The sequence below is a fragment of the Antechinus flavipes genome, chromosome 4, assembly GCF_016432865.1.
Source record: "Antechinus flavipes isolate AdamAnt ecotype Samford, QLD, Australia chromosome 4, AdamAnt_v2, whole genome shotgun sequence".
Taxonomy (NCBI): Eukaryota; Metazoa; Chordata; class Mammalia; order Dasyuromorphia; family Dasyuridae; genus Antechinus; species Antechinus flavipes.
Window position 1 is genome coordinate 425,061,004 of NC_067401.1, and position 27,813 is coordinate 425,088,816.

At 34.7% G+C, this 27,813-nt stretch overlaps 1 protein-coding gene across 1 annotated transcript; it reads right to left on the minus strand.

Moving 5' to 3' along the window:
- On the minus strand, positions 1–26,660 carry FMO4 (flavin containing dimethylaniline monoxygenase 4). Its single transcript, XM_051998956.1, has 9 exons — positions 26,399–26,660; positions 23,993–24,130; positions 22,965–23,153; positions 21,075–21,237; positions 17,418–17,560; positions 13,472–13,671; positions 11,598–11,950; positions 7,650–7,719; positions 1–5,114 (listed from the first exon to the last, which is right to left on the minus strand). Exons 2-9 carry the CDS (start codon positions 24,122–24,124, stop codon positions 4,685–4,687), a joined length of 1,680 nt encoding a protein of 559 aa, XP_051854916.1. The 5' UTR covers positions 24,125–24,130; positions 26,399–26,660; the 3' UTR covers positions 1–4,684.
- Positions 26,661–27,813: the final 1,153 nt, after the last annotated feature.

Here is a 27,813-nt window from a genome sequence, read left to right on the forward strand (position 1 = left end):
TGAGTGTCAAATCAAGAGGTTTATTGTATTACTAACACATGAGAAGAAACATTACCTTATTACAAAATAACAGTATTTGGCAATCCCAGTTCTGCTCTTTAGAAATTTTATGTGAATCTGAGCCAATTTCTTTATCTGTAACATGGGCGTAATTGAACTTACAGTCTCGATCTCAACAACAATTGTTGTGAGCATGAGCTTTATAAATCTTAAAGCTCAATAGATATGTGCATTATTATTAACAAGTTATTTCTTATTAGTCAAAATAACATTTTACCTTGTATTGCAGATGAATTTAATAATTGGTTTTTAAAATTCAACTTGCTGACCTTATAAAGACAAGAACCTGGATACCCAGACTATGATGAGTAAATTCTTAGAATGTTAAAACTTTCAATGTGTTGGAATCTTTACAAACTGCTAACTCATTAGAGTTGATGTTTTGGGCCAGAACCTGAAACAAGGTACTAAGTAAAACTAATTGATACAATGCTTGTGTTCACACCTTTACTCATTGGAGTTCACAAGTATGGGAAATTCACAAAGTAAACTTTATAACTTTGTGAATTCACACCTCCCTTGAAGCTCTTAGGGCCAGAGAGCACTCTGGAAGAAACCCATAATTCCTCTCTCTAGTATCCCACAATTCCTCTCTCTCATATATAAGATACAGACAGAAGCTCTCAGACAGAATTCAGCCAAATTACATGGAGAGAAGAGCGTCAAGTCAGAAGAAGCCACAAGTCGGAGTTGAGCTAGAGCCAGGAGAGAATTACTTCGGAAGGCAAGAAAGACAGATTCATCTTTGTACTGGCTGGAGGCTGAAGAAAGCAGAGGCAGAGGCTGAAGGACAAACCTTTGGATTTGGAGACATTCGGGGGGAGCTCTTGGAACCAAGCAGAGAGATAGGCCTCTAAGAATCTAGCTATCCGGGCCCAAGGAAAGAGACAAGACTTGGAAGGAGAAATAAACATTTGTATTTTTACCAGCTGGCTGCATTTGGGGTAATTATTGATCTGAATTGAAACTAAAGCTGTCTCCAGAAAACCTCCCCTGAGAAACCTACCTTCTCCCAGAGAGAACCATCATCTTATATATTTTAAAGAAGAAAAAGAACATCACAACAATGAACTATGGAAATCATCTAGTCCAAAACTTCAAAAATCTCTAGATTTGTTTAACCTTTAATTTAAAAAAGCATATTAACCATAAGTCACTGATCATGAAATTTCAAGCACCGAAGTAGTCTGGCAGGGAGAATTATGATTTAGAACTGGGAGAGAATTTAGAAATGAAGTAATTCAACTCTCTTATTTTATAAATGAAAAAAATTGAGGCCTAGGGAAGTTATGTCAAGGTTCCACAGGTAGTAAAAGTAGTAGAGGTAAGATTCCAACCCAGGTCTGCTTATTTCAAATCCACCAATATTGGGGACAGGAAGACCTTCTGGTGACCCCTGCTCCAATTTGTAAGTCATAATTCTTATTTTGCTTATATGTAATGTTAGCTCTGACAATTTTTTCAGTGGTTGATCTAATAGTAGACTCAAGATCAAGAGGATAGATAGTGTTGATGAGTTCTGTGATAATAGAAAAGACAAATATGTTCATATGCAAGCTGACAAACACCATAGATAATTATTGAATAAATATTTATTGAATGACTACTATGTGCCAGGCACTGCCCTAGATACAGAATTTAAAAAGACAAAATCCTTACTGTAATAAGAAAAATATACAAGTAGCAAAAGTTAGAATAACTAAATGATGTGCTAAATGAATGGGACAATTTAAGCATTTTAAGAGATCAGAGTATGGAAAGATCCTTCTTAGCAAGGGATATAGGATTTAAAGTTGGAAGGGACCTTAAAGTTATGTAACACAACCTTCTAGTTTTATTGAAGATGAAACCTACTGCCCCAGAGATTTCATGATTTTCTCAAGGCTACTAATTAAGAAATAGCACAGCCAAGGCTTGGGTCCTGATTCTAAATTGAGTGATTCTCCCCCTATGCTGCCTTATAGACCTTGAATTAGGTTGAATGGAATTTAGACAGAAATGAATAGGGATGGGGTTAGATGAAGGGTTTTCCAAGTAGGAAGAATGGAAAGGGCAGAGGAAAAGGACTAAGGAGTATTGGGAAGGTTTAGATTTGGAGTTAAAGGATCTATATGTCAATTCAAACTTTGCTACTAATTGTCCTTTTGATTATAGGCAAGTCACTTAGGCTTCCATTTCCTCAACTAGAAAGTGAAGAGGTTGTACTATATGATGCCTAAGGTTTCTTTGAAAGTCTATAAACTAATGAATTTTAAGGAATGTTAGAGTAAATACTGTGGAATACTAATAACAAGTAGTAAAATTGAAAAGATATACTAATAATGCCAGTAGTATAATGCCAGTCTTGAATAATAGATGGGATTTAAAAAAAAATGTTAGATAATAGGGAACCATTGAAGATTTTAGGTGGGGGAATGACAGCATCAAAGTTTTGTTTTAGGAACATTAATCTAGAAGTGGTTTGTAGAATTATTAGAGTGAATCTGAAGGCTGGGAAACTAGTTCAGTGATTACCATAGTTCAGTCATAAGTTGAGAGGCCTGAATTATAGTGATGGTAAAAGGAATGTAAAAGAAAGGATAAATGTAAAAGAAGCTAAGGGAGAAAACACCCGGTAGTACTCGGGAACTGACAGGATAAAGGGGATGAAGGAAGGAGAAATAAAAAATGACCCCGGTTTGGAGCTTAAACTCAACCTTATCTTAGGGATTCAGATTCCTTAGATCCAAATTCCCCAAATTAACTTATGTATAGAAGTATTTCACCTTGTTCCCAATTATGAATTTCATTTTCCCTTCAAAATGACCTATTTATGTTTTCCCATATGTGTCATTCTATTTTCTGCCTTCAAACTTTTGCACAGGCTTTCTCTATGTCTAGAATGCTGGTTCTCTCATCTCTACCTCTTGGCATTCCTAGCCTTTTTCAGGGATCCATCATATTGTACTTTGGAATTTCCCTAGTTATTAGTGATCTCTTCTCACCAAAACAACTGCTTTCCATTTACTTCTCTCTATATCCCCAGAATCAATACATTACATTTTCTCTGCTCAGAACATAAACTTTTTTTGAGACAGAAACAATCTTCATAAACCCATCACCTACTACAGTGTCCTGTATAGAGTGAGCATTTTTGATAAATGCTTATGGAATTGAATCTCTCCTTTCTCTGAGATTTTATTGTATTAGCAAATGATGATTATTGTGTTACTGCTTGTTACAATAGGTGTAGATACCTGCATTAGTAGGTAGATGAAGTTCTTTGGTGAGCTTTCTGATGAGAATTAAAATAAGATGTAGATGGTGAACTTGCAAGTAAAAAATGCAGCTCTTTGTTGTTGATCCAAGAGGGAAAAGTCCAAAACAGTTGGATTGTTGTTGTTGTTGTTTGTTTGTTTGTTTTTAAAGCTGTCAAGTGTTCCTCAGGCTCAATGGTAGGAAATATTCTTAGACCTTTTCTAGATTTTTAAGAGTCAGTGCCTATTTAATTTTGCATTATATTAACATTTCCCCCCATAATTGGGTGTCAATAGGCTGTTCATATAATGCTGTGATGAAACAATTTAAAGTGTTTGAAACTCGATGTCCTATAGATATCTGAAACTCAACATGTTCAAAACTGAACTCCTTATCTTTTCCCTCAAGCTCCCTCTTTTTGCCAACTTTCCTAATAGTGTTGAGGATTTTAACATCTTCCAGAGATCCAGGTTTCCAACCTATGGATCATCCTTGAGACCTCACTTTCTCTTACTCCCTTGTATTTAATCACTTGTCAAATCCTGTTGATTCTACCTTCATGTCACACCTCTTGTTACATATTCCCCATCTTCTCTTCTCAACACTGCCAGCTCCTTTGTGCAGACCCTCATTCTCTCATACCTGGAGTATTGCAATACTCTTCTACTGGTTCTTCCTGTTTCAGATCTTACCATTACAGTTCATTCTCCACTCTGCTGTTAAATTCCGCTTATTAAGCTCAGGTCTGATCATGTCAATCTCTTCCTCCCCACCCCATCCACCCTCCTACCATTCACTTGCTTTCAGTGACTCCCTGTTACCTCTGGGATGAAATGTAAAAAAAAATCCTTTAATTGGCTTTTGAAGCTCTTTCTAACCTGACTCCTTCCTACTTTTTATAGTCTTATTTCCCTCCTCTCCAGGGTTCTATGATTGTGCATCTAACCTCCTTGCTACTTCTCTCCCATACCATTACATCTCCTAACTGCATTTTTAACTGTCTGTCCCCCATGCCTGGAACTCTTTACTTCCTTGCATCCATCTTTTAGCTACTTAAGCTTCTTTCAGGTCCCAGCTAAAATCTTATCTTTTAAAAGAAGACTTTCATGATCTCCCTTAATGCTAGTTCCTTCTATCTAAAATTACTTCCAGTCTATCCTGTCTATGTCTTATTTGTACATAGCTGTTTGCATGTCGTCTCCTCTATTTATAAACTTCTTGAAAACAGTGACTTTTTCTTTGTGTATTTCTAATGCTTAGCACAGTGCCTGGCCCTTAGGAAGCACTAAATAATTATAATAATTGAATTAATTTATCCAACAGATGGGGAGGAGGCCTGTGTGTCACCATTTCTTATTAGTCTGGTAGTCTAACTGATTTATCACATTCATTTTCTCATAGTGCTCGCTACATAAGTAGAAATTCTCTCCCCCACTTCTGTAATCCTCGTCAATTGCAGCTGAAGTGAGGATTTATAAGTAAGCAGAACAGCAACAAATAGAACAGGTGGCCCCCAGACTTTTAGCCAATATGGTATTGAGGTAGATTCAGAATAATCAGGAATGACTCGAGTTTGTAAGGGCTTGAGTGTCCTGTCCCACTGAGTCATGATAGCCTTTCTGGCTCCATCCCATTTCCCAGGACCCATCAGACGGTACTGGTAAGATGTACATGGACCAAAGAAAACTTCCTTTGCAAGCCTGGGATCCTTCAGGAACAAGAGCAAGATGTTGGGCTTTACTCCTATGCATGTCGCAAGTTCATCCAGATAGGTAAGATAGTCCTGTTTCCCTTGGGTGGTATCCTTAATAACACCTCTTTGAGAGAAAAGGAAAAAGATACACATTATAGTTCTTGTTAATTCTTATTCCCCTACTTTTATGCTTTATTACACAACATCATTATACCTGGAATGCCAAATTGATGAGTAGGCTATTTCCCATAGGTGAACCACTTCATGAAGGGATGAAACTCAGAGGTATCTACAAAAGCCTGACTTTATTGCCAAGTTTTAATAAACTTTAGGTAACAAGATTAAATTCTGTAATTCATCTGTTTCCAAAGTGGGTTAGCAATCAACTTCACAAGTAAAAGATGCTAGAAAGTATTCTGTCTGAAAATGATCTGGGGGTTTTGGTGGACTAAAAGCTAGCTTGTGGTATGGCAGCCAAAAAAAAAAAAAACAAAAAAACTTAATGTGGTCTTAGAATGCATCACAAAGGTCATTTCAAAGATCAACTCAAAGCTTATCATCTAGGTAAGACCTTTCTTGTTTTTCCAATTTCTGGTGCCTTCTCCCCCATTATCTTGTATTTACATATTTGTTTTTCACATAATTATATATATACATACACACACATACTTATGTATACACATCTCTTCGAGATTAAGGTCCTTAAAGTCAGAGGCTGTTTCTTTTAGTTCTTTGAATCCTCAGCTTTTAGCAAAATCCCTAGTACGTAATAGGCATTTGAATAACATTTGATGGTTCAATGATTATTCATATTTTCATCATTTAATGTAACAACTGTAATACTAAACAGATCAACATGTTCTTTCTATGATGTATCTGAAGGATACTCGTAAAATCCATTTATAGGTACATTTCAATATGTTCAGTGCTTTGTTCCTAAAAAGTTATGTGCTAATTGGCAATATTAAGATCAAGACAAATTCTCCAACTTATAGAACTCTCAGTTTAGTGGTAAGATCACTGGCCCTAAGTTCAAATATTAACTCTAATACTTATTAGTTGGGTGACCATGAATATTTACTCATGTGATTAAATGTCTGAATCTCAATTTCCTTATCTGTAAAATGGGAAAAATTCTTTCACCGCCAGATTCACAATATGGTCTGGGGAACTCTTGGATTCCTTGAGAACCTTTCAGGAATTCTTTGAGATCAAAAATATTTCCCCAATATTAAGACAATTAAATTTCTAAATAAATATAGAAACAATCTACATAAACAAAAGCTCTTGGGGAGTGTCCTCAATAATTTTTGAGTGTAAAGGAGTCTTGAGATCAAAAAGTTTGAGAACCATTGCTCTAAGCAAATCCCTAAGGTTATAAGTAATACAGCAGATATTGGTTCACATTTATCAAGGAAATATTCTCACTGGGAGTTCTCAATATGAATGAATCACACATGTGGTCCAAATAAATAAAAAAAAAATTGTAAGTCAATTGTGATAGGGAAACAAAGAATGCAATTTTAGGTTGCTTTAAGAAAAGTATACTTACAGAACCAGTGAAATTATCATGGCACTGTGCTGCTTTGGTCAAACCAAATCTGAGGTAATGTGCTCAGTTTAAGGCACTAGAAAATGTTCAAATGAGGGCAAACATTGATTAAAAGTCTTAATGCCATATCAGGTAATGAATGAATGAGATTAGATGGTCAGGATAGAGAAGAAAATACTTAGTAGGAATAAGAAGGATATTCCTAAGAAAGAGGAATAGGCTTATTCTATCTGACTCCCAGAATTGTGAATCAAGAGAAATAGGTGGAAAGATTGAAAGAACAAACTTAGATTCAGCACTCTTACAGTATAGAATGAGCTGCCTTAGAAGACAGTAAGCTCTTTTTCCACTGAATATCTTCAAATAAAAGTTGAATAATGACTTGTAAGGTACTTTTAGGGTATGACACAGAAGGGATTCTCATTCAAGTCTTCATTAGATTACTGGCTTTTGAAATTCCACCCATCTTTGAGATTTTGCTTGATTCTATAATTCCCCAAATCACATCTGCAGAGTCTAGGGGAGAAATAGTAGTAATCCCAATACTTTTCAAAGGAATGACTTAAATACAGTAGGAGAAGGGGGATGTTATCTAAATACCAATACATAATGAAATGAAGGAGTTGGAGGGAAGAAATGAAGGGAGTTGGAGGGTGATTGGTATTTCTTGCATTTCTTTGGTATTAGTTAAAAAACAACAACAACATTATTTCTATGGGACATTCACCAGGATATGGAAATGTCCTTCTTATTCTGATCTCTTTATCATATTATAAATTATTACAATTAGATTTTTATCAATAATATAATATTATCGATGCCATTATTTTTTCAATTGTTATTTGTAGAATTTTTCTGCTAAGTGATGCCTATTACGTTGTATATTGGAAATTCAAATTGGTTCAAATTCTGGCTTTGTCATTTTCCATACAATCATGAACAAGTGATGTGATTGATCATTTTAAGTCTTTTTTTTTTTTTTTATCTGTAAAACAGAATTAGTTCTCTTTGTACCACTTATGTTAGGGGAATGTTAAGAGGAAACTAGTTTGTAAACCTTAAAGTATTACTTAAGTGTAAATATAAATACAATTATTATTCTTATACCTTTTTATGAGCTGTTCCTTCTTGGTAGCTTCAGCCATCATTTTGTTTGACGGAGGGATCTTACACAGTCCTTTGTTGGGGGGAAAAGGATTTGATATCAGCTATAATGGATACTTGACTTTTTCTTCAGTTTAGTTAAAATTAATAGCATTTATTAATTATCCACTAATAAAATGAGCACTGGTAGGTGATGGGAGAAATATACTTCTTCTTCATCTAAACGTCTTAACATTTCTAGGAAATTGGGGCAAACAGGGTTAAGTGACTTGCCTGAGGTCACACAATAAATCTCTGAGGCCACATTGAACTCAGGAAGCTGAGTCTTTCTGACTCCGAATTATTACTTTTTATCTATTTTGTAGCTAGTTGCATGTGTACATGTTGTCTCTCTTGATACAACACTAGTTCTACTTCTTTTGTACTGCCTAGTACAGTGCCTGGTACTGAGGTTGTTGATGGATAAATTGATACACAGATTAGATATAACATATTACCTTCTCTCAATGAGCTAATGATGGACTAGAAATTATGACTTATGTGCTAATAACTACAATACAAAATGATGCATAGAAATAAATTGAAAATGAAGTACTATTAAGAATAAAGTGGGGAAGAGGAAAATTTCTGACTAGCAACATCTCTGGAGTGACTAGGCTGGCTAGGACTTTGGCAAGTGAGAAGTAGTTACTTCCATTTTTAGGTTTGGTATCTTCATATCTCTTCCAATGCTTGATTCAATAAAACTCAAGAAAAGGTAATATTATCATATCAGGTGATATTATCACACCCATTTTATATATGAGAAAACAAGATCTGCCTAAAGTCATACAACTAATAAGTATTATGCTGGGTTTTAAACCCAGCTTTTAGTCTGATAAATACAATGTTCTTTTCATTATGCTGAGCTAATAGCAAAGTCCTGGAGGAAGTTAAGAATTCCCAGTACATTTTATTCCTATTATAAAATAAACTTGAGCTCACCAGTAAATAATCTGAATTCTGAAATTTCAAAAAGATGGCTTTTTTTTGGAAGGGGGGGCATGCATTACTGTTATATTAGATGGGAGTACTTATTTTTTCAAAACATAAAGAAATTCATTTTTAAAAAGAGTTCCACAATATTGCTAGCACTTCATTACATGTACTTTGCTTGAAAAAAAAAACCCCAACAAACCTTAACTCTATAACACTGTTGTGTAAAGCAGAGTTATCAAAAATGAGGCCCCCAACTACTGTAATACACAGAAGTGGGCCTGAACTACATTAAAATGTAATTGGGAAATATTTAACAAAAATAAATAAAAATACAACAGAACAAAGATAATAATATTTGGTTTTCCATGTTAATATGTGACTTGTGGAGATGCTAATGTACAGTTTAGTGACCCTCATTTCTATTTGACTTTACATAATATACACAGAAAATATACACTTAGTATAAAATGTGTGGCACAAGAGGGGCAGAGAAGAGGGAAGAGAAAGGCAAAGAAGGATTTCATAGGAAATATGAAAATAATAGCTTTTGATAGAATAAAGTAGAATTGGTAGCAGGGATTGTAGAAAAAGAATTAAATTGCATCCTAATTAGGTGAATGCATAAGCCTTTGTATGAGGTTTCCTAATTTCTAGTCGTTGGAATCATTGCTACAGGACTCACATTACACCTTCCCCTTCATTGAAGAACCTACATGGAGTCTTTTCCTACAAACACACACACACACACACACACACACACACACACGTAATATGAAAAAATATGCAAAAAATTATCTCACCTTAGGAAAATAATCCTAAACCATTGATATTTCTTCCCTTTACTTTAGTAGACTAGTTCTAGAAAATTAGCATAGAATCAATGGCAATCAATTTTAACTCTGAAGTTTCATTCTCAAATCATGACTTCCTATTCTACCTTTCCTGCTTTCTCATTCATGCTAAATTCATTCTTTTTTCTCATTGTGACTTCCTAACCCTTGATTCCTCCATCTTTTTCAACTCTGTCTTTGCCATTCAGTCTTCATGAGTTCTACATATGGCCTTTAACCCACCTATTCACTGCTTTAATGATTTACAAACTAACACCCTTGCATTGCTTATCTTATCTAATCTTAAGTCATTCCTAACCTTTTCCCCCCAAAGCCCTCATAATTTCATTTCTCTGCACTTCTTCCCAAGCTGCTGAGCCTGGAGAAAGTCAGAAGATTGAGCTTTCACTCACTTTCCTGTATCATCTCAACTGAGATTTTAATCTTGCTAGACAATCATTCTATTCTTTAAAGGAATCTAGGACTAAGGGCAAATGAACCCTTAAAAAAGCTTGCATTACTTTCTGGTGGTGGCTATGTCAGGATGTGATGTTGTAATTAGCAGATGTTATTATGCAAGTATAAGTAAATGAGGCATATTTATATCTGGCTAGTAGAGACCAGTTTTTCACATGACATTTCTGAGGGTGACAAATTTGGGGAGTGGTAAATGTTTTTTTTTTTTCCCAATATAGCAGTTTTGAATATCTGTAAACTGTACAGAATGTTGAAGGCAGCTAGGCTGAACTGTAGAAAGATCATCTAGACAAGAGTATGGTAAAAAGAATTGAAATCAGAAGGACTTAGGAGTATATATATCGTGCCTCTGACATTTACTAGAAATGTGATTCTGGGCAGTCATTTCTATATCTCAGGGTCCTCTTGAGAAAAGAGGGGATTGGACTCCATGGTCTGGAATATCTTTTCCTCTAAAATCAATGATTCTATGACTCTAGTCCAACCCCATCCTTATGTATTTAAAGGGAAAAAGTCTCAGAGGAATGATTTCTCCAAAGTTATATAATTAGTAAGCAGTATAATTGAAAGCAGAATTAAAGTCCTAAGAATCCAAGACACCAGGCCCTTTCTATGAAATCAGTATTTTATGTTTCTTCCAGTATTTTCATGAAAGAGTACTCCTAAGAAAATGGGTTGGGGGGAAAGAGTGCTAAATATCATAATAATGAATTAAGTAAAAACCTCATGAAAAAAATAACAATAGCTAGGATTTACATAATGCTTACTATGTGCCAAGCACTTTGTTGAGATGAAATATAGGAAGTTTGAATTACTGAATATTTTGATGCTTCAAAAATATTTTCACTTATGTATAATAGCTGAAACTTTTCAGATCAAGCTCTCTGCTTGAGTAACTGCTTTCCTTTTAGGCAGGTAGGTGGTGGGGGTGGGAAAGAGTAGTGAACTTAGGGTTAGGAAAACTTGAGTTCAAGATCTATCTCATACATTTATTAGCTATGTGACCCTAAACAATTGACTCTCATCTTTAGTTTCTTCATCTGTAATATGGGGATAATAATAGCATCTACTTCCTAGGGTTGTTGTAAGAATCAAATGAGATAAAATATGGCTGTTATTATTAGAACAGACAAGAGTAATATTATCAGTTTAACAGAGTCCTGATCTGAGCAGTTTTATCTGTCTGTTTATTCCATGGGCAACTAGATGGTGCCATAATGTAGTGTGCTGGGGAGGGAGTGCAGAAAACTCATCTTCCTGAGCTCAACTCTGGCCTTAAGACACTTACTAGCTGTGTGATCCTTGGTGTCACCTTATCCTGTTTGCCTCATTTTCCTAATCTGGAGAAGGAAAACCACTCTCTGCCAAGAAAATCGTCAAAATGGAGTCACAACGAGTAAGACACAACTATAAAATGATACAATTTATTCCATAATTGTATAGGAAGGTGACTTTGAGACTGAGAGAACAATTTATCCTCAAGCTGGAAAAATGCTTATTAACATAATATTTACACCATTTAATTGTTTTTGAAATTTTGTCTTGCCATTAGCCTTTTGTTCCTTTGATTATAAAAGTTTTTTTAGTATAAGATCACAGGAAAGCTTTAACTTTCCAACTAGGAAATTCCACTTAGGAATTTGGGTGATTAAAAGAATCTACTCACCTTTGAATACTCTTGTGGCCCAGCGGGCCTGGAGTTCTGTGCCTACTATAATGGAGCCTTGCAAACCAACATGGCCAATGAGAGCCAGAGTTGCCTTCTCCAAGTTTGAGGGGAAGATAAATTTGTATATGAAGATCTTGTTTTTACAGAATTTTTCCATAGGCTCTTCAAGGAAAGGAAGAGAGTATGTGTATCCTGTAGCGAAAAACACAACATCGATGTTCTCCTCCACAGTCCCATCTTCAAAGATGGCAGATGTTTCTGTAAACTCCTTCACATTGATTTTCATAGTGACAGAACCACATAGGATATAGCTGGGCAATTCATCATTTGCAATTCTCTTTTGTTGTCGCCTATATTGTACAGAAAAGGCAAGTGCTTTAATTCTATGTATACACAAATAAGTATCCAGTCATATTCAACTAACAAACGGATTAATTTAGTGAATAACAGCCACACATTGTTTTGAATGAATTGATTAATTAATTTAGCCAAAACATTTGATAGCTCCATATAGGTAAAACTTAGGCCATTGTCCTGAGTACATTTTGTTTTCCTACTGCTAATAGAAAACATTTTTTGGGAAAAATTGATTCTGACTTATTAATATCAGTTAACCTATTCTTTTGATATGAATGATTAAAAGACTATAGATAGAAGCTTTTTTTTTTTTTTCTTAGCCCTCAAAGATGTAATTTTGGAGACTTTAACACTCAATCATACAACTCGGGTACAAAAAGCCAGGACATTGAAAGATATAGTATTTGTGGCTAAAAAAATAACATGTTACAAACAAAAAGTGTATTTTTTGAATTAAAATTAAAGTATAAATCCCACTCTTGATACTATGCTTTTTCAGGTTCCCAATAATTATTGCTTTAATATGATACTGGTCCACTTTAAACTCAATTACTGCATATTTTATATCCTAAGGGTATAAATAAAACAAACACTTGCATTTGGACCATTCTTCTTCCCTCACTTCCATTATGAATGCAGAGATTGGTGTTTCCACCAAATTTTTTTGGTTCAAGTATATGATAAATGTGATTCTTAAGAAATTCCATTGTTACTGCAAGAACATTCTGCTATTGTCAGTGTGTACTTTAAAATTAGATGTATATTAAAATATGTTTATTATTTTTGTTATCACATCATACCTCCAATTTTTCAAATTGGAGGCAAGATGATACATACATATATACATATACATATGCATATATATGTGTATATATAGTGCAAAGGTCACTGAATTTGGAGAGAACTTTATCTTGAGTCTTGATCTCATAAGTGGTAATCTTTGCCAAGTCACTTCTTCTGGGTCACATTTGTCTCAAATAAAATAATGGGGTTGCCCAGAGGGTCTCTAAAGTCCTTTTCAGCTATAAAGACAAGATGTTCCATAAATCTTGGGGCAGTTGTGAGTTATACTGAATCAAGACTTTGGGAACATCTTGCATATGACTGTAGAAACCCAATGAGATATGATTGACCATCTTTTTTCATTAATTCTTTCTATATAATGCACATTTTGTGTCAATCAGCTTAGGATGCCTTCAAATAAATTTCAATTTCTTGATGTTATTTCTTGTGTTATATATGCAAATTTTACTTTTTTCTCTCATTAGTTTTCAGTTTCCCAAGTTACTACTTTAATCTCTTTCAAAATAAAATTCAACTAGGTGAGGCCTATCTTAAATCTTTAGCACTACTTTCAAAGTGGCAGAACTGAACTTGAATAGAAACATATAGAAACATACATTATGAAAACATCGAATGTGAGCATAAATTTTGGGTCCCTCACACAAAAAATTTAAGAAATTAGATGATTTCTTTTCATAAATTAGATTTTCATTAAATAAAAAATAAAGTACCCCTTTGGATTACTCAATCCATAATTCTTATGGTTAAACCATTTACTCATGCGCTTCTTCCCCATCCAGTTCACGATGGTTGAAGGTAGGGAACGTGCAACCAGATGAAGAAATCTTGTTGTTTGAATCATATGAGTGGGGTAGCCATCATCAGAAAGACGGCTATCGACCCAGGCACCACTTCTAGTACTGAGAAACACCTAAAAGGTAAGGCAGGATGGATAAATGTGTCATTTAAAGATTTTTGTACTTTTCCCCACTGATGTGATATGTTTCCTTCATTGCTTTCTAGTTTTCTTAATGATGCTGAAGCAGATACTTATCTGCTGAGAACATGGTTGAAGGATTTCTGCAGAGATAAATAAATGGGCCTCTGTGTGCGATTGTTGATGTAGACTCTCCCACCCCCAATGCCATATAATTAGGGTATGCCTTTTCTTCCTGTGTCATGCTAGTCCATATCCTCCCACAAACCTCGTCTATATCATTAATCCAATGATTAAGGGTCTTCCCTTAATTCTGTTCATACTGTGGGAATCCAGTGAAGGATTTTACAATGGCTATCAATGGAATTGGCACTTCAGTCACTACTTTATAAATAATCTTGATCTATCTAACATTTTTCTATAAAAACGGGTCAGCTCAGGCATTGTATAAAATTTTTTATTGTTACATAGCAGTTTTTATTTGATTAGCAAAACAATATTAGTATGTAGAGCACAGATTACTATCACTTTTTTTTTTTTTTTTTTTTTTGCTTCTGGAAAGCAAAAATGGCCCAGAGGTAAATTGATTTGTTCAGTGTCAGACACCTAATAAATAAGCAATTGGGTCCAAATTTATAGGATTTTAGAATTTAATCTGGAAAACACTTTAGAGGCCATTGATTTTTACAATTGAGGAAACTGAGGCACAATTAGGTTAAGTGCTTTATCCAAGAACACAGATAATAAGTGCCTGTAGTAGGATTTGAACTCAGCAATTCTTGACATCATCTAATACAGTGGATAAGTACATCACTTACTCACATCTCTGAATCCAGTGATTCAGTTAAATTCAGATCACAATGGTTGACTTATAATGCCTTGCATTGTATAAAATTGACCTGAGCTTATGTTGCTTAAATTTTTTTTATTGGTATCTATTATTTTATGTCACACACATTTCCCAATGTATCCTGCTCCCCCAACTCTAAACAATGCTCTACACAATGCTGTGTAAAAAAAAAAAAAAATTAAAAGAAGGAGGGAAACTTACCAACAAATTTTTAAAAAATTGACATTATAAACCAATGTTCCCCACCTATTACTCCCCATTTCTACAAAGAAGCAGGAGAAGGGATCTTCTCATATATTTTCTTTAGGACCCAAATTTGGTCATTATTTCATAGTATTCAGTTTTTATTTTGCTTTTGGGCAGTTTAATTTCCTTTCATCTGTGAAATCATACTTCTAGGAATATAACAGAATATAGTAATAAGTACAAAAAGAGAATAATGTGATAGTGATCTATTCCAGAACTATTTTTCTCTGAACTTCATTGAACTACATTGAGAAAAGTGACATGATATGAGTAATAACAGCAACAACAATAATAGACATTTATTTAAGGGTTTTAATTTTACATTTGAATTTTATAATATCTCTGTGACATAAGTACTGCAGGAATTAGACTCTTTATAGAATATGGTATCCTCATGGGATCATAGATTTTATGTTGGGAGCCATCTCTCTCATTTTACAGATAAAAAAATAGAGGCTCAAATTGATTATCACTTCAATTAAACAGAAATTTAAAAGCATTTATTAAGCATCTACTTTGTGTCGATGCTTTACACTGTGCTAAAGGTTTAGAATATAAAGAGAAAACTGATATAGTTCCTGTCCCCAAAGAGCTTATAATCTAAGCAAGTAGGACATTTTTGTCCACATCATACCTCTCCCTCTTTTTACTTCCATACAGTAGAAACAAGATGATTTTTGGAGGAAAACTCTTTGGCTGAGAACATCAGTACATAGTCCCAAAGATAGTAAATATCAGATCTGGGATTTGAATTCAAGTCTTCACTAAATTCCTACTCCGAAGCTTCATGTTGTCATGAAGATGACCCTGAATTACTGAAGCTTATGCCAGCAGGAGGCAGACTTGGAGAAAGGCTCTAAATATGGGCCTAATACAATTTGTCTTCTGAAGCTATTCTATCTAAATGTGGAGTGACTCATTGTCTAGCCTAGTTTGGCTTCCAGGTACCAACTATTTTCTACAAAGCAATTCATAAACACAGTTTTCTATGTTTAGGTATTGTACTCTGTGTCAGTGGAGAATATTTCCAATATTTCCCCAATATTTCAAAGTAAATGATCTAAATTATAAAAGGAAGGTTTTGACCAGCATTTTCAAAAGCTATGAATTACATTTTTAATGTCTTTATTTGCTAGAAGGTGATATATTTTTTTGGTAGCACCGTACGGACTATAGCTGTCTTCAGAGCAATTCACTAGGGCTTGTTTTCCAGCCAATTCATCAATTTCCTTACTGAAGTTGGCTGGATTGTGATTAAAAGACCATGTTAATGAAGCAAAGGTCATGATTTTATTCTTTTTATGGTTCTTTATCTTTAGTTTGTTCTAAGTAAACTGCAATAGTTCACTTTCTTAATCCTAGTCTGCAGTTTTACAAATACTTGCAAAAGGTCAACAGGGTTTGAGAGATATATGTATTTACTATCAAATCAAGGCTTATTGCTGAATATTAATCCCTGTATACATTATGTATATATTAGTAATATCATTAAAAATAAATGTATGTATAGAATATATGTGTATATTTTTATGTATGTGTACTCATGTATAGATACATATATACATAATACATGCACACATACCTACATACATATATACATTCTATTGGGGCATCTAGAGAGTACAGTGATAGAATACTGAGTTAGAATAAGGAAAACTTGAGTTCAAGTTCAGCTTTAGACACTAGCTATGTGATTATGGAAAAATCACAACTATTCTTTGCCTCAGTTCTTCAACTATAATATGGGAAAACATTGGAGAAAGAGATGGCAAAAAACTCCAGTATCTTGGCCAAGAAAACCCCATGGACAAATCCATGGGGTCACAAAGAGTCAGACATAACTGAACAATAATAACAACAATATATTCTATTGCTGCCTATAATTTATATATAATGGAAAGGATCTGTAATAATATAATTCTGATCTGACATTTAACATTATTATTTATCTTCTTTGGGCAACATGAATAGATAACTAATAGCCATGACTAAGTTGACTCTTTCCTAGAAGATATACAGACATGACTTAGTTGCATCTATATTTGAATATTCATCTTCATATTCCATGGATTAGATATCTCAGTAGCCTAAAGGTAATAAGTACTTTCAACGTTTTATTTTTTTTTCTGGATAAAATTAGGAAGAGAAGAGTCCACTTGACTGGAAATCATCAAGTGCACTGCATCAGTGAAATGTTCCCAACCTGACAATGAAGACATTACCTCTTGATCAGTGGGGAATTTTTATTGCTTAGAAAGGGCTGGGAATGCCTACAATAGCTATTCTTTGATTTTATGTTGACCATGATTTATGCAATCCAATAATGACCAGATGGAGTAGCAAGATGGTGCAGTGAGTAGAGTGCCAAGCCTGGAGTCAGAAAGATCTGAGTTAAAATTTTTCTTCAGACACTTGCTAGTTGTGTGACCCTGGCCAAATCACTTAACTTTGCCTGAGTTTCCTCAACTGTAAACTGAGCTGGGGAAGGAAATGGCAAAACATTTTAGTCTCTTTGCCAAAAAAATTCCCAAAAAGAATTACAAAGAATCAGACATGATTGAAATGACTTGACAACCACCACCACCACCAGATATATGAAAATAGCCCTTGTAACAATAAGAGATATTGCCTTGGCTGTACCTACTTTTTCTGCCACACGACTGAGTTCCACTGCAATATCACCACCAGTATTCCCAAGACCAATCACAATGATCCGTTTACCCTGAAAACTTTCTGGACTCCTGTATTCTTGACTGTGTAGGATCTGTCCTTGAAACTTGTTGATTCCTGTAAGAAAATCAGAGGGTGGGGTTTAACTAAGGGAGAACTTAGTGTTTGAGTAGGTGGCCCAAAAGGTAGAGACAAACTAAGGTACAGATACAGGATTGCTGATTTCACTAAATGATTAATGGAGAAAATACTATCTTTGAAGCCTGACATCCTTCATCAGACTCTTGTTTTGTTTTAGTTTCCACTCTTCCAGAAGCCAAATAAAACAAAAAAAACAAGCCTATATGCCTCAGGGGTGGAAGATAAATTGCAAAAGATTTCTCTAAATTCATGTTTTGAATACTCTGACTACTGTCTCTTGGAATCCTCAACTCTATTCAAGGCTCAGCTCAAGTACCACTAGAGTCACCTTTCCTTATTCCTCAGTTAATATTCCCTAACTCAAATTATTTTCTCTTTTTAAAAATTTAATATTTACCTATCTAAGTATGACAAAGATGTTCACAGGGCATGAGCTAGCTCACACTCTGTTTAAGCCTCTGGTGTACATGGTATTCCATCCTTTAGAATATATGCTCCTTGAAGGCAAGACCTGGTTTCATTTCTTATCTTTCTTTGCATTGAACATAATTCCTAGTACATAGTAGGTGCTTTAAAAATTTTTGGAAGGGAAATTAATTTTGAGCAGTCAGGATACTGTTGAAATAAATTTATAGTTTCTCTAAGTGACCACTTTAAAGGGTCAATGCTGCTTTAATGGCTAACCACTGGCAAGTTTTTTTAAAGAAATCTTTTATGTATAGCTCTATAGTACCAATGTATGATATCATTTAGGCATATAATTGGCTTTACACAACAGACATATTCCTGAAACTCAGCTAAAAATAAATCTAATTTAAATTCATATGCCTTCGAGAATTCTTTTCAAAGGAATACTATTGTGAATTATTTTATAATATCAATAATTGAAGAGAGCTGCTCAGATTGGTATTTTCCCTCTTCTAAATTGGAGGCCTTTAAGCAAAGGTCAGATGCCTCCTTTTGTTGGGATTTTATTATAGAGGATTTTTATTTAGGTTTGGATTGAATTAAATGACTTCTGATGTACTTTTCTTTTTTTTTTTTTAATTTTAATATCTTTTTATTGATAGAACGCATGCCAGGGTAATTTTTTACAGCATTATCCCTTGCACTCACTTCTGTTCTGATTTTTCCCCTCCCTCCCTCCACCCTCTCCCCCAGATGGCAAGCAGTCCTTTACATGTTGAATAGGTTACAGTATATCCTGGATACAATATATTTGTGCAGAACCAGACAGTTTTCTTGTTGTACAGGGAGAATTGAATTCAGAAAGTATAAATAACCCGGGAAGAAAAACAAAAATGCAAGCAGTTTATATTCATTTCCCAGCGTTCGTTCTCTGGGTGTAGCTGCTTCTATCCATCTTTGATCAATTAAAGCTCTCTTTATTGAAGAGATCCACTTCCATCAGAATACATCCTCAAACAGTATCATTGTTGAGGTATATAATGATCTCCTGGTTCTGCTCATTCCACTCAGCATCAGTTCATGTAAGTCTCGCCAGTCCTCTCTGTATTCATCCTGCTGGTCGTTCCTTACAGAACAATAATGTCCCATAACGTTCATATACCACAATTTACTCAACCATTCTCCAATTGATGGACATCCTTTCATTTTCCAGCTTCTAGCCACTACAAACAGGGCTGCCACAAACATTTTGGCACATACAGGTCCCTTTCCTTTCTTTAGTATCTCTTTGGGGTATAAGCCCAGTAGAAACACTGCAGGATCAAAGGGTATGCACAGTTTGATAAGTTTTTGAGCACAGTTCCAAATTGCTCTCCAGAATGGTTGGATGTGTTCACAATTCCACCAACAATGTATCAGTGTCCCTGTTTTCCCACATCCCCTCCAACATTCTCCATTATCTTTCCCTGTCATTCTAGCCAATCTGACAGGTGTGTAGTGGTATCTCAGAGTTGTCTTAATTTACAGTTCTCTGATTAATAATGATTTGGAGCATATTTTCATATGTCTATAAATAGTTTCAATTTCTTCGTCTGAGAATTGTCTGTTCATATCCTTTGACCATTTATCAATTGGAGAATGGTTTGATTTCTTATAGATTAGAGTCAATTCTCTATATATTTTGGAAATGAGGCCTTTATCAGAACCTTTGATTGTAAAAATGTTTTCCCAGTTTATTGTTTCCCTTCTAATCTTGTTTGCATTTGTTTTGTTTGTACAAAAACTTTTCAATTTGATATAATCAAAATTTTCTATGTTGTGGTCAATAGCGATCTCTAGTTCTTCTTTGGTCATAAATTCCTCCCTCTTCCACAGGTCTGCGAGGTAAACTATCCTATGCTCTTCCAATTTATTTATCATCTGATGTACTTTTTAACCCAGAGATTTTGAGATTTTGTGATTATCTCAGCTCAAATTTGTTATTATTCAAGTGTGGAATTTTTTAAAATTGCATATGTTCTACTGGGTTAGTGTGAAGCATTTTTCTTGCATGATTATTTACTTTGGATACTTATCTGTATGAATCTTTTCTATTGACATTTTTTTTCAGAAGAAATCTAAAATTTATAAAAGCTTGGGAATCTCTGGGACTATATGATACTACCCAACATGTTAATGATGGATATGTTAATATGTCCAAAATAGAATTCATTATCTTTTCTACAACCCACCAAAAACCTAAACCCAAACACCAAAATCCAAACAAATCATAATCCTTCTCTTAAATTCCCTGTTTATTGTAGAATTTACTATTATCCTTCAGTCACCTAGGTTTCAACATTGGAGTCATTCTTCACTCCTCACTTTTCCTCACTCACCATATCCAATCAGTTGCTAAGCATTTCTGATTCTTTCTTCTCAACATCTCTCACATTCATCCCCTTTTGTATTCACAAATCTTTGCTCTAGTTTAGGCTTTATTATATATTACTGTTATAACAGCCCTCTCTAGTCTCTTGTCTGTTAACCTTCCATGTGGCTGCCAAACTTCATTCTAAAAGAAAGATTTAACTATGTGACTCCAATTTGATGAGATACAAATGTCTTGGCCTGGTGTTTAAAATCCACTATAATATGATTCATACCTACCAGGTTTATTCCATTTTAGGCTCATTCATACACTCTCTATTCCAGTTTAATCTCCAGCATCTTTCACAATATAGCTTAGTTACTATTTACTATTTGATGTTTTCTCTGATTCTCTCAATTATTTGTACTTTTGGCCTCCTGAAACTATTTTATGTTTACTGTCCCAAGTATTCACAATATCTTCCCCTAGCAGAATATAAGTTTGACTTTATGCTTTTTAAAAAATCTTTTATTCCTAGGGCCTAGCACAGTGCTTTGCACATAATCAATGCTTTATACATTTTTACTGAATTGAATATCTTTTAGTATAAGATACTTTGAAGACAGGGATTATTTCATATTTATCTTTGCATCCTGGGTGTCTAATTTGATATATTGGTATATAAGGAGAAGCATTTAATAGATGTTAAACTTTGCTGACCAGCTAACTCACCAGGAAAGGACTCCAAAGGTAAGCGGGGATTCAGGTAATGTCCTGTGCAGATCATTACTGCATCAAAGGTAGCTGTATCTTGCTTTCCTTCTGTCTCTGTTACCACGTCCCATTGGCCAGTGACAGCAAAGTCTTGGTGCTTGGTTATACTGCTTACAGTGGTCTGAAAGGAAGCACAAAGACCTCTCTCCAGGGAATCCAGGGCTAGACACTTTATACAATGGAATCAATTCAAGAGAAGTCTCCAAATACTCAAAACTTAAAAAGAAAGGTTAAAAAATTATTATAATTAGCATGAAAAAAATAACCTTTAAGGTTCTATCCAGCTTTTATAAAAAAAATTTTGTTATTTATTGGGAAAAAATCAAGTATATGTATGTGTATGTATGTATATGTAAGCATGAATGGATGGGTTTGCACATGGTGTATGTGTGTGTGTTTGTGTTTGTGCGTGTGTGTGTAAAAGAAGAAGCTCCAAACATTAGATCTGCAACTTTTTAAGTCACAGTGGACAGATTATTATTGAAAATTCCATCCAGACAAATAGGACTTGGGTGAGCAACAATGAAGTTGACCTAGAGTATCTCACATATCAGGGTATTTAGGAGAAAACATTTCTCTAGGCAGAATTTGTAGTTTTATATTGAAGTCCTCAACCACTTAACTATCTTCTTTGAACACTATACTGAATACTTTATCAGATTAGGTTATATAGCCAGATTTACTTGTTTTTCTTTGTTATAAATAAATACTAGTTGAATGAATGAAGGTTATATTGGGTAGAATACACTGGGAAACTGACTTCAAAAAGTATCAAGAAAAATGTAAAAAAAAATTAATTTAAGAAAAAAAATGAAATAAAGCTTCCTTTCTGCTAATTAGCATAGCTGGAACAGTTGATGATTTGGCTGATATATACAATTTGTTCAGTTTGCTGGTAATTCTGGTTAGTTTATCTACATGCTAAAACTTATTCCAAATGAGAGTTTGAAAAGAACTTCCAGGGATCAGATTAGGAACTCCTAGGAGAGATCTTTTTAATCCCTTCAATTTAAGTGTCTATTTCCTTCTTCTGAAGATGCATCTTCTCTATGGGAAGATCTGAAAATCAACCACTCCAAAAGAGAAAAAAACAAAACAAAACAAACAAACCAAGAAGTGGAAGACATATTGGCACATGTCCTAGTTTTGACTAAATTACCACCAGGATAAAAGAAGATTAAGAAATTTGGAAGAAGAGTAAAAATAATGAAAACAAGAAATTATATCTGAAAATTTGGGAAACAGTCAAGTTTTTTTTTTTTTTTTTTTTTTTTTGAGGGAGTTACTTATTTGCTTGAGGGAGGCATTGGATCTGTGATTTTATTAGTTTAAGGACCTTCCAGGTAAAGAAATTCCCTCTACCAATTCAATTTAACATTTTCTCTGCATCTAGTAGTTATAAAGAGTTGTCTAAAACACCCTAATTCCAACAAAAATAGAGCTTTGCAGGCCACATGTTGACCTAGAAAACTAAAGTTTACATTATTCACATTTTGTTGTATTTTTATTTACTTTGTAAAAACTTTTCAATTACATTAAAATTGGTTATTGAAGGCAGAAAAGAATATTGCTGCCCACTCATGCCTGGTTCCTTTTTGCGATCTTTGGCCAACATCAGAGCCAGTGTATGTTAAAAGAGGACTTGCATCCCACTCTTCCTGGCTTTGAGGACAATTTTCTGTCCACTATGCTATGCTGCCTCTTTGAGTGCAGTTACCTATAAATGTTAGCTATTATTATTATTATTACAAAATACATTCAGTTTCTTCATCCACAGTTTTCATTTTCTTCCCAGCTGACAAAGATGCTATTTAATCTCCTTTATTTTCATTTTCTTGGGTATCTCACCTTGAAATGAATACATCTGAGAAGGTCAAAGTGTTCAGCATAGGAACGAAGATACTCCATCACCATAGTATGCTTCATGTAGTTGGGGAAATTTTCTGGAAAGGGGAAGTCACTATAACATGACATTTCCTTGGTGATATTGGTCACTACAGATTTGTAGACTTTGGTCATCCCATGTCCAGTCGTTTCCTATAGGAAAGGGAAAAGCAAAGGTGTTCAAACCTTTTTATCCAATAGTTTCACATGAGGTAAAAAAAAAAAAAAAGATCCAATGTATCCCCAAAATATTCATAGCAGTGCTTCTAGTGTCATCAAAGAATTACAAACTAAGTGGGTGTCTTTGATTAGGGAATGGCTGGATAAACTATAGTATGTGAATGTAATGGAATATTATTACCTAGTAAAAATATTTTTTTAAGTGAGCAATTTAAACAAATAGAAGGAATTATATGAATAGATACATAATGAAGTAAACAGAACCAGAGTAACAATAGACACAATGATATAATAACATAAATTAAAACAATATTAAAAGTAAATTGAACTCTGGCTAATTATAATAGTCCATCTTCCAGCTGAAGAATAAAGAAATGAGCTGCCTTCAGCCCCACATTGAGCTGAAATGGTTAAAAAGTTGTATACTTTGTGAGAAAAATTAATAAAATTGATTGTTTTTTCTTAAATATTTTTCTTCATCACAAATTAAAGGCTTCAGTTTCAGGTCGGAATCAGTAGGGAATTGTAATTATGGTAGTATTGTTTTAAGAAAACATTGATAAAACTTATTAACAAAATAAGACAGGCTACAGAAATATGAGAGGAAAAAATGATAGGGAGCATGAAAGTCAGTCTTTTTTTCAAGTATATATATATGAATTTTTAGGTAATTTTCTATTGGGGGTTTCCACTGAGGCCTATGAGCTTAGCACTGCATCCCTTTTAATCTTAGGAAAAATCTTTTGATGATGTCTGAGGGCTTAGCTATAAGATCTTCCCTTTTAAACAATAAGGAAAGTGATTACACTCACAGTAAACTTCCACAATCCCCCAATGTCATCACTTCTCTCAAAGCAGGTGGGCTCTAAGCCTTCTTCCAAACAACTTTTGATGGAGGTCAGGCCACTCACACCGGCTCCAATTATTGCGACTCGCTTGACCATGGTCTCCTGCATCAAAAAAAGATGAATTAGTTTTTTTATAAGGCCCCAGGGCCAGAAAGAAGCTTTTGACATAGAACAAATGAGTTTCATGAAGTTTTAAGTATATCCTCTTTTATTTTTTGCATGATTCATTACCTCTGTAACCCTGAGAATGTTATTCAAGCACTCAAGAGTATTAATTTCTTCCTCTGGAAATGAGAAAAACATATAATTCCCATCTCAGAACTGTCTATGTAAAAATTGTGTCTACTCTACCTCATTTCATTCATTTAATTGTGATGTAAGATTGTCACAAAGAGTACTTTATATATAATTTATTAACCTTAAAATCAGTTACATTAAAAAGAACTATTAATATAAATTATTACTTATGGCAGACCCAAGCCCAGGACCCAGATCTCTGAACTCTGAATCTAGTTTTTCCTCCATTTCCCTCATCCTCCTCCCAATACATAATGATCATAATTATTTAATTGATTTTGGAAATTTGCCATTTTTTTTCTAAACCAGGTTGTTGTTGTTGTTGTTGTTGCTGTTTAGCCCTTATAGGTGAATGATATACCATACTGGCACTTTGTCACTGTCATGTTTAACATGGTTTAAAGCCCTTGAGATATTATGGAGTCTATAATTCTGTCCTTAATCCTATTAAGACACCTTGATTTGTATCTTTCTCTCTGAGTTATCAGAATTCCTGTGTAGTAGGGACAAAAAGAATTTGTAAAGTCCTGTCTAGCTTTAGCAAAAAAATCCAAAGATACAATGATGCTCTTTGGGAAGGAGTAAATGGAGATTTTAGCATTCTTCTGAGTCCTCAGAATATCTCAGCCTGGCCAAGACCCAGGGCAAAGCTGACAGAAAGAGGTTTCCCTGATCTTCTAATCTAAATCTGATTTTGAGATCCCATTCCTCAGAAGTCTGAGACTCTATCCTTTTTAAACTTGCCCTTTATTTGACTCAACACTGTTATCAGACAGTCCCACATAAATTGTATTCTGTTCTAAAGGTCTCAGATAGGTTCTCAAAAGTCCCTGGTGGATCCTCCAGGTCAGGAATACTAGTAGACTTTCTCTGTAGCAGTCTCATACCAGGGATAAATATCCTCAACAAAACAAATTTTTAGTAAAAATTGAAACTCAGGCAGAGTTTCAAGTCATCATATCTTGACCAAGAGATTGATCTCAGATAAAAATGTTAAAGGAAGTTTAGAAAGAATTAGCTAACATGTGATTGAGTAAAAGCCCATTTAATTGCCTCCTGCTTTTAATGCTTTCTTGTTCTGGGATTCAGAAGAGGGGAGGGTGTGCACATCATTTTATCATTTACTGATTTTCTTAAGGGTGATATGAGCAGCACAATCTGGAAAATTGTACCTTTTTATCTTGAATTAATTGAACAATAGAGAGGAAGGCAGATAATATATTCTGTACAGCACATTTCTAAACAGGACTAGTTTTATAAAGGATAGGTACACAGGGTTCTGAGCTGGAAGCAGGGCTTGGCTCAAAATTGAGGTCCAAATAGTTGCTAAAGGTCATGGTAAGTAACAGTCAGGACAGACAGAAACACACACCCACATACATACACACAGAGGAAAAGGGAAAGGGAGAGGGACTGAATCTTGATTTTTTTGATATTGAGAACTCCTGGGTAGGGAAACTAAACAAGTTGTCACTTTCTCTCTAGCTTAAGTCTTCAAGAACTGCCTAGCATCAAATACTTAAGTGTTTTGCATGGAAGCACAGAATTTGTGTTAGAGATAAGGCTTGAATTCAAGGATCCTAGACTAGCTGTCTAGCTACTGTGCCACTTTTTTTCTGCCCATCTGCCTAACTGCCTCTTTTCATAGCAGAAATGGAGAATCTCACAGACTGTCTACTTCAATTCTTCTTTACCATCTCTCAAACTACTTTCCATATAAAATGCACTGAGAGCCAAGTACTTTAAGCTACTTGCTCAAGTTCACACAGAGAGTGTCAGAAACAGGAACTCCTCCCATAGTTCTCCTTTTCTGTGATATTTCACTGATCCCCATTTTCAACCAGCCATTCCTTTCCAACAGAGAATTACATTGCCATCTTGGCTTCCCTTGCTTCCATTTTTTTATTCTTCTCATTTGTTCTATCTGTATTTTTAAGTGGAATTGACAAAAGCTGTGCTGGCCCCTCCTTTCTAGATATACTTGTACATACAGTAAAACAAAGCAGATAAGAAACCTAATGAAATAATAATTTTTTTTTAACCCATCGCTAAGAAAACTTCCCAAGCACTTACCTTCTTGTTATACAGTATTCGGTGTTCTGTATTCTGCTTGTGTATTATTTCTGATTTCTTTAAATTCAAAGACTAAAAACTCAGATTAAAATCAAAACTTCCAATGCCTGGCACATATTGCTAATTGACAGAAAAAAAAAGAAGTGTAATGAAGACTCTTGTCAAAGTGCTTTTTGGTTAACCTGGTTTAAAAATCACAATGTCAACATGCACCAGGCGTAGCAGCCTCCACAAAAGAAAGGGTGTCTTCTTCAGTTGTTCAGGGAACCAGCTTTAAAACTTCCTACACCACTTGGAGGGTAAGTGACGACTTAGAAGTCAATGATAGGATTGGATAATGAGGGAAAGCCCTCCCCTTTTCTCTTTTTTCCAACCTTCTTTATCTTTGGTTTCTGAGAAACTGGAGTTTCTGTGGAGTTGCATGTGGCCGCTAGATGGAGCAGGATTCCTTTAAAAAGAAGGGCTGTCTAGTGTTATAGACAGCACTTTGCTCTCAAGCTCAGTCAGGTCAGAAAAAACCTGGGGGAAACACCTATTCCAACACCCTCCTTTTTATAGATGAGAAACTGAAACTGACTTGTCCAGTCCAAGTAAGAACCTCATAAAAATATTAAGTGGCAGGGCAAGTCACAGGTACTGTGACTCCCAATTGATAGTCCTTTGACAGAAATAAGAAACAGAATAATCAATCTATTCCTTTATCACTTGCTATGTGACAGTCACTGTCAGGAAGACAAAGACAAAAATCCAACTGTTCCTGATCTTAAGGAGCATACACTCACTTGGAGGAAGGAACATATGCACATGTAAACATACATGCCACCTAGATAAACTAAATATAAGGGAAAATCCCTACCATTAGTTTGCTCATATTGGAATATTAGAATCAGAAGCTAATAACCACTTAAATGAATTTAGACTTTTTTGGATTTATAATGCTCCTTTTTTTCCTATTCAAAAGAATAGTAGGCACATTCATCAGAAAAATTAAACTGAAGCACATTCAATGTTTAAATTTTGAGGGAGAATTTTCTGATGATTTCTGGCTCAAGCAAAGGCCTGAAATCACTAGATTAAACAAACCTTACTGTCCCACCTCTAAAAAGCACAAAGATACTTTACCACATTAAGGTCCCAAAGTCTGAAGGATAAATTATATCTTATTAACTCAGATATTTAAACTTGGAGTTTTTGAGGTCAATATAATTTGTCCTTTCCATTTTTTAAGATAAGACAGCTCAATCTCTGAGAAAGGTTATAACTTCCCTAAGATCATACAGTTAGTCTGTGACAGAGAGGACACTGTAAGCCAGTTCTTAGTTCTCACAGAGATCTTTCCAATTCTTGCTGAAATTAATAACTAAGCAAACAGGTTGACCTTTGTACATGTTTCAATAACTATTTGAAACATGGAC

What these genes read in the sequence shown, in the direction of transcription:
- FMO4 (XM_051998956.1), bottom strand. Translation starts at nt 24,124, where the DNA reads ATGGTCAAGCGAGTCGCAATAATTGGAGCCGGTGTGAGTGGCCTGACC. An exon ending in GGGGATTGTGGAAGTTTACT is followed by an intron (nt 23,154 to 23,992) that starts GTGAGTGTAATC and finishes CCTTTCCTATAG; the next exon opens with GAAACGACTGGACATGGGAT. An exon ending in GGCCACAAGAGTATTCAAAG is followed by an intron (nt 7,720 to 11,597) that starts GTGAGTAGATTC and finishes CCCCCAACAAAG; the next exon opens with GACTGTGTAAGATCCCTCCG.